The sequence below is a fragment of the Montipora capricornis genome, chromosome 13 (assembly GCF_036669925.1).
Source record: "Montipora capricornis isolate CH-2021 chromosome 13, ASM3666992v2, whole genome shotgun sequence".
NCBI classification, from domain to species: Eukaryota; Metazoa; Cnidaria; class Anthozoa; order Scleractinia; family Acroporidae; genus Montipora; species Montipora capricornis.
Window position 1 is genome coordinate 31,189,062 of NC_090895.1, and position 7,500 is coordinate 31,196,561.

The 7,500-nt window shown below is 38.0% G+C and overlaps 2 protein-coding genes across 3 annotated transcripts in view; one reads left to right on the forward strand and one right to left on the reverse strand.

The window, feature by feature from the left end:
- The window catches only part of LOC138028761 (phospholipid scramblase 2-like), an 8,425-nt gene extending 3,849 nt beyond the window's left edge, over positions 1–4,576 (reverse strand). For both annotated transcript variants that reach the window (XM_068876372.1, XM_068876371.1), the window contains exons 1-5: positions 4,384–4,576; positions 3,937–4,071; positions 3,764–3,841; positions 1,160–1,352; positions 278–389 (exon numbers count right to left, since the gene is read on the reverse strand). In XM_068876372.1, coding sequence (XP_068732473.1) covers positions 278–389; positions 1,160–1,352; positions 3,764–3,841; positions 3,937–4,071; positions 4,384–4,576 — 711 coding nt within the window. The remainder of the gene's footprint in view (positions 1–277; positions 390–1,159; positions 1,353–3,763; positions 3,842–3,936; positions 4,072–4,383) is intronic.
- A 279-nt stretch (positions 4,577–4,855) lies between these two features.
- The window catches only part of LOC138028763 (RING-box protein 2-like), a 5,301-nt gene continuing 2,656 nt past the window's right edge, over positions 4,856–7,500 (forward strand). The window contains exons 1-2 of the mRNA XM_068876375.1: positions 4,856–5,030; positions 5,955–6,002. Coding sequence (XP_068732476.1) covers positions 4,856–5,030; positions 5,955–6,002 — 223 coding nt within the window. The remainder of the gene's footprint in view (positions 5,031–5,954; positions 6,003–7,500) is intronic.

A 7,500-nucleotide genomic window follows, 5' to 3' on the forward strand; every position in this document is an offset into this window, starting at 1 on the left:
ATCTCTAGTCAAGATGAGATGTAATAATGAAAGTTAGCCCGCATACAACCATAGGCCTGACTTCCCAAAAGGTAGTAACAGCATGAAATATCCCAGATGATCTGCACTCATCCAGATATACACTTGTCCAACAAAACTCACTTTTAAGAACAGATAGGTCAACCTGTATCTTACTTTTGGATAGTTCATGCATAATCATGAACTATCTATATTATATAATATGATGTTATTCAGGCTGTGAACAAGTTCATGAGTGTGGTTTCAAAATCTTACTTACAGTAAACTCAACATCTCCACAGATGTTGCACTGACAAAATGGCCCTTCAATCCTCAAAACAGCTTCTCTTGCAGCATTCTGTATCTCAAACCTGGGAAAGCATATTGACCAGCTGAAAAGAAAAAAATTCATCTTCGTCTGATTATACCTTATGACTAACCATTAATCATTTGCTAAAAAACATTTAGACAAACAGATCTCTTTGAAAATGTTTGCAATGAAAGCTATGTGACCATCCATCGATACTTACAGTGTACTTGTAATGCCTCGTCAGGAGGCAGTGTGGCCCAGTGGTTAGGGCGCTTGCCTTGAGATCTGGAGATACCGGGTTCAAGACCCGCTCTGACCACTCGATTGAATTTGTTCCTGGTAGTCCCTGGTTCAACTTCCCAGCCGCACTTGTATATAGCCAACTGGTTTGCCTCCGGCCAGTTGGGATTCTTAACAGTTGTTGTTGTTCTGTTCCGTCGTTTCATTGTGTTTCATTGGCCCTGAAAAGCTCCTATGGGGAGCGGTTAAGTATGAATTGTATTGTATATTTTATACAAGTTTATTGTCTTTTTGTGATTTAGATTTTCAGTCTTTAATAAATTATCCACATGACTGTGTCCATGGTGGAGTTTTTGGATGATGAGGAAAAAAAGCAGGAGCTATGAAGCTTTCATAACATATTCTTTTGTTAAAGTTGTGTGAAAATGATTTACGCATGATAAAGTATGCCTGAATACATGCTGTGAACATGTGAACATGGCATTATAACACCATGAAGACGTTTGCTTTGATCTGAAACAGTTCCCATAACTGGCGATTGACTAGACGCCGTTTAAAGCCATAATAAAATATTTATTAATTTTACTCAAATGGTAAACAATGGTGTCTTACTTTTGAACACAATAGCCAATTACTGTGCCAGGAGGGGACTGTACTTCAATCTCTTGCAGGCAGCAAGGGAAATAACAAGATGAACATCTTAAGGGGCGATTTAAATGGATCACCTCGCGCTGCATGTTATCCAGAATTCTCATCTCAAACGGCCTACATGGACCACAGAACTGTCGAGTGCAGCAATCAGTATCTAACCCATAAAGACAAAAAAACAACTCATGTTTTCATGCAGCCAAACTTCCTATTCTCCAAACAGGGTTTACATCTAATATCTGATAACTTAAAGCAGGGCTGCTGCCTAAGGAAAATTTCAGGGTGCCCTTCGGGGTCCCAAAATTGAAAGGTGGGAGCCCAAGTCATATTTTTAGGAGCCCAAAATTAATTTTAAGATACCAGCCCAGCATTAACCCCCCCCCCCCCCCCCCCCCTTTGCCCACACCCCGTGCCCCCTGTAATTTACAAGGAAGTTGGGGTCAATTGCTTTTGTGATAAAGTTAGGCGCCCGTTCGGGCTCCTTGTACCAAACTTTGGTCGCCCACGCTCGCAACCAGGGCGCCCGTTAGGCAGCAGCCTTGACTTAAAGGATAGAATATAATGTACATTTGAAAAATGACACTTCTGATAACCATACATGTAAGTCGAGAACTGCTAATGAGACAGATGCACAGAGCAAGGTTATAATGATAATAATATAGTAATAATAATATCACTTATAGAGTGCCGAGTACACTAATTGCTTAGAGCACTGTACAATAGTATGGTTAAACTTTAAAGTACAAAACTGATAAGCTATTATAATGAAACTAACTACATACAATGTAAACTGCAATTCTATACAGGGTGTTTCAAAAGTTCATTCTGACTGAAAATTGCATTTTGTCTCACGAATTTCATGTATCTTTAGGCAAACATTATTGAAACTGATTCAGTTAACCCTTTGACGTCCAAACCGGCCTAAACTGGCCAGACTTAGTATTTTACTCTGTCCAACGCCAGACGATTTTACTCATCAATGGGGAACCCTTGGGAGTCAATGGGCTAATAAATTTTACAAAATAATCATTGTGCAAAGCAATTTCAATCTAACATTTCACAGAAATCACAGTCACTGTCAGGCAGTATCTGTTTGCAATACAGCTCAGGATCGGCTATTCATCAAGCTACGAGTTGAGTTCAGTTTGAGTTATGTTTGAGCTAAGATTGAGTTAGAGGCATACATGGGCTTTATTGTTAAGACAATTAAAGAGGGCCTGGCGGCTAAACGATGAACCGTATTTTGTCGTCTGGCATCATGGTCGATCATCACAAGAACGCTGTAAACGAAAGAACAGACCAGAAAAACGACTGTGTATGCGCCAGATAAGGCACACAAATCGTCCAAATGAACACAAGTGTGTGCATTATTTTTGATCATTTGATATTGTCTTCTGCCTGTGTCAAGGGGAGTCAGGAAGGGTTAGTGGTTATTAACTGTGCCTTCCACCTCTACAACCTGGGTTCACTTCTCCGCCAAGAGATTGTTTGTGGGTTGAGTTTCAGTTGATCTCAACCTGACTCTGACAGTTTTTCAACTCCCAGCCTATTCCATCTGGCTGTGGTGCAGTGATCCGAGGTCATACATGGGTCGTGTTCAAGGGCCGAGCGCCTAGCGGGCAGCACAGCTCCTTCAGTCCAACCTCATCGAGCAGCATCCTTAGCAATTCAGTCTGCGACTGCGCATAAGGGCGTTTAGCAGGTCAGGCAATATAACTCTGTGATGTTCGTTCTGAGATCAACTGCGCATGCATAAACGAACTGACTTCCGGTTTGAGAAAAAAGCTAAATTTCCAGCAGTTTTAAATTGAATTTTTTTTTTTACATGGCACGTTTCACCCCCAAATACAGAATATAGCTAAGTATTGATTTTTTAAAATCATCTTTTTTGAAAAAGTTATGGGTATTTCAGTATAGTTTATGTCTTTAAAAAGAACATTTTTCAAAATAAAAAGAAAAGCATGCTTGGCTAGATGCAAAAACAAATACAAAGTATCAAACCATCGATTAAATACCCAAATTGCGTAGCAAGGAGACAAATTTAGAGGTTTTTTTTATTTGTCACATGAACATGGGCATGGTATGATGACGTCGTATTTAGGGTCACTGGCTTACAAAAGTTGGAAACTGACCAAAATAATGCCAAATTCTCTCAAATTACTTAACCATTACATCCTTAGCAACACATCCCAAAAAATACGTCAGTGGGCCCTTAACGCTCAAAGAAATGCCTTATATCATTGTCATGGTAACATTATTTTGGAGGAAAATCTGATGAGTACTTAATACCGTGGCCAAATTTTGTCTTGATATGATTAGTCCCTAACTGTATCTAAGGACTGAATACGTTTATTTGTTTGAAAAAAGGAGTAACTATTTCGAGCCTCCTTGAGTAGTTAATTTTAATACTGTACATAGTTAACTTTCTTCATTTACACCTGTTTTTCAACAGGCTTACCTTCAACATTTATTGGTTTCGTTTTTGTAAAATGCAAAGCAGTATTGCCATGAACAAACTTAAACGCAGTTATTGTTGAAACATAAGGAATATTTTACGGTTTACATTACCCTCCGCAGCAAAGAAGACTTGTTGTCCCATGCTGTTTAAAATCTTGTACTTATTGTTTGTTTCAAAGCCAGTGAACGCTGTGAAAACAAGTCAAAACGAGGTAGTTAATAAAAAACTTGAGGAGTAAAGCCCACATACATCCTAAATTTTAAATTAAGTAAAAAATGGATACCTTCAAGGAGTTCGACTTGCTGCTTGATCAACAGTTGATCCACTTGAGTTAGATATTCCAAACCAGGTGGGCAATTTGCTGACGGTGGAGGTGCTTGCATCCATTGTATTTGCTGCCCAGCCGGAGGCGGATAACCTAAGGCGAAAGAAAAGCCTCTTATGATAAAACCACATATTAGCACCTCTATCACAAAGAAAAATGTTAGAGTTTCTCGCAATCATCAAACTTGCATTAGCATACATTATTTTACAGCGGAACTTTGCGACAAGCTAAATTTGTGATCGAGTGCGAACATTGAACACTGTAAGATCTTTTTTTTTTTTGGGATGGCAGCCGAACTGAAAATTCAAAAATATGACACATCACTATTTCAATAGCTGTCTTTGACTAAGTTAAGAAAACCCAAAATCACGAAATTTAATGCTTGAGAGACTTCCCTATACGTACCAGGCTGTTGCACTTGGTTGAAGGGCGCTGCCGCGTATCCAGGTTGTGCCGGAGCGTATCCAGGTTGCTGTGGCGGTGGATAACCTTGTTGGGTTGGTGGATAACCTCCCTGAGGCGGTGGATATTGCTGTGCATGTGGATTTTGAGCGTTATATTCTACAGGAGGAGGGTAACCATACCCTGGTTGAGCCATGTTTACAGATAGTCGAACTCGCTGTCCAGTAGCCTCACTTCACTGATCAAAAAAGAAGCACTTTAGCACCACCCTAGTTAGTTTTCAATGTTAACACGAAAAGTAAGTTCCTTCTTGTATCTTTTCACTGTATCGCAAAACGAAGCGATATAAGAATCAACAGTTAAAGTTTCAAGTGATAGTTCAATGTGCAAATAATATTTCCATTGCAAATTTTACTACGTGACTTACACTTCCTTTGGGGGGTCCAGTAGGTGGAAGAAACACTTGTTTGTGGAAATGGCGGCCGACACGTCTTGTGTGGAAGTGCAAGATGTGACTATGGAAGAAAGCACGCCCGCCAAGGATCAAACCGGGCAGAAAATGTTTACTTTAAAAAAGTGGAATGCTGTGGCTATGTGGTCATGGGATGTAGAGTGCGATACATGTGCTATTTGCAGAGTGCAAGTCATGGGTAAGTCGAATGTAACAAAATACTTCCTTTAGTGCTACTATGACGAAATTCCCATCTTTCCTTTTCCATTTTACGACATAAACATGTAGTCTGTACGAGAAGAAGAATGCTGTTTAGTATTTTCAAATATCTCTTTTTGTTCCAGAGATATTCAAGTTATTAGCCAGGTGATGACATCATCAACTCAAGCAAATTTTGATCAAATATGATAAAAAAAGATAGCTCAACCAATTTGTACCAGAAATCCTTGATTCTTTGCTCTAAGATTCTAGTAGATGTGCTCAATAATGTGAGCATACCAGTTTTGTTACCATGGCAACATACTGGTTCCAGATCTCCCTGTTATTAAAGGCTTTGTTGGCCACCTTTCATGTTCTATTTTGATATTTGCCAATGGTGCCTCATCTGCATGATCCTGCAAACATATAAATATGTTAGGTCAAATTTGTAGCCTTGTTAAATGTTTCTCTAGCTTAAGATCACCAAAAATATGGAAATCAGGTTGGAGGGGGTTGGAAAAGAGTGAGTTGCCATTGGAACCAATTTCTTTATACATGTAGCCGTAGGTGTGTTGTCTGTAGAACTATTAGCCTACCAAGTTTCAACAGTCTCTGCTGGAAGTTGACCGAGATAGCTCTATTCATATACTTGAGGTTATATTAGGTTGAGTGAATGACATCATCAGTCCTCTCATTTGCATATTTTACACATTTTTCAAACTTAAATATTTCCGGAACCAATGCAGATATTTCCAAATGGTTAACAGCGTTTTTAATCTTTCCAGGAATTCTATCTGATAAACCTAAAAATTCAAGTCATACAAATTTGATCATAGTACGAAACTTGTATAATACAATGAGCTTATCGGTATATAATATCAAGATCAATAACTGTAAAGGAAATTAATTTTTCTGTTTTACTTAGATGCTTGCCTTCGTTGCCAATCAGACAACAAACAGGAGGAATGTGTTGGTAAGTAAACATAATTTTGTGTTCTTTAAATGATTCAACTCGATCATGTACTAGCTGATTGGCAGTTATTGACTGACACTAAAGCATTAACCTTAATTAGAGCCTCAAGTTGGTAACTTGGCAGAAAATACAGTAATAATTACCTAAAACTGAAAAATGCATATGAGTGGGTCTGATGTTTTCTTTTTAAACTGGATTTCTTTAAATTTATTTTTCATTTGGAGACATTGTTTAATTACTTAAGCTCTGCAACAATCCATCCACAATTTCGTATTTTCCTAAATCCTGTTGCTACTGTAAATTCCCATGACAAGGAATTAACCAACTCAGACAATGAAATTCATATTTTGGCTTCAGTTTTTATGGCAAATTGCTCCCTTAATATTAAAACGAAAATCATTATTTATTGCAAAGTTCAAACCTGATATGACTCAAAGAATGCCACACTGATAACTATGTAAACTTGAATTTTTTAATGCTAAACTTCATGACAGAAAACTACATGTGTGCTGATGGGATACAAGTTACACATAGAGCATGCGGTAAATTAATCCAAAACTTGGAATGGCCTGGACATTACAAAAGCAATTTAAAAGAGCATCATTTAATTTCTTGCCAATCAAATGAAGTTGACCTCTTTAATTCTAAAATATTTATGGTGGGTGACCAAGAGGAGCCTGTAATTATCATCTCAACATTGATTGGAATTGCGCATGTATAGAGGACGTATGTAGCAGTACAGGACCCAACCTTTATTTTAGTGCATTCATTGGACTTCCACTACATGTGCTGGGTCTGGAATTAACTCTTTGGTGCAGGAGCCAGGTGGCAACTAAAAAAAATTTTTCAGTCACCAGATGCAAAAATCTGGTGGCCAAAAAGTGTCCATAATATTTTGCTTCTGATCATAGACAGAAAACATGAATTTCTAAAATACACTTCTAAGTAGCATAATTCAAGCATTCGTACAGTGTATTTCCTACAGGTGAATGATATAAAAAGGGTCAAAGACTTGGACTTAACCTTTCAATGCGTTTTCATTGAAACGAAATTGAAAGGTAGGGTAGGGTACCCGCTGGTATTGTGACATTATTTTAACACTTATTTCAATAAATTAATAGACAACCAATATGACAACAAGAAATAGAGTCTTCAAGAATTACAGCTAATAATTATGAAGGGACTTCTTACGTTTGTGTGTAATGTACACTGTTTATGTCTGGCACCTAAAGAAATTAAGTACTGGTAGTTGAAAAGACTCCTTGTCCTGCACCCTTTGCTGCAAAAATGCGGCAACATCCCTTCCAAGATGACACACAATTGGGAAGAATTATTTTAGACTGCTGAACTCTGATATTTTATTTTTAAATCATCCTGCTATACATCTGGACACTTCATAATTTATTATAATCCATCTTTTACTTCCTCACACATGAAGAAAATCACCCTCAAATCAACCACAAGTTTATGATAAGATACAATACCGATTTTCTGTTTA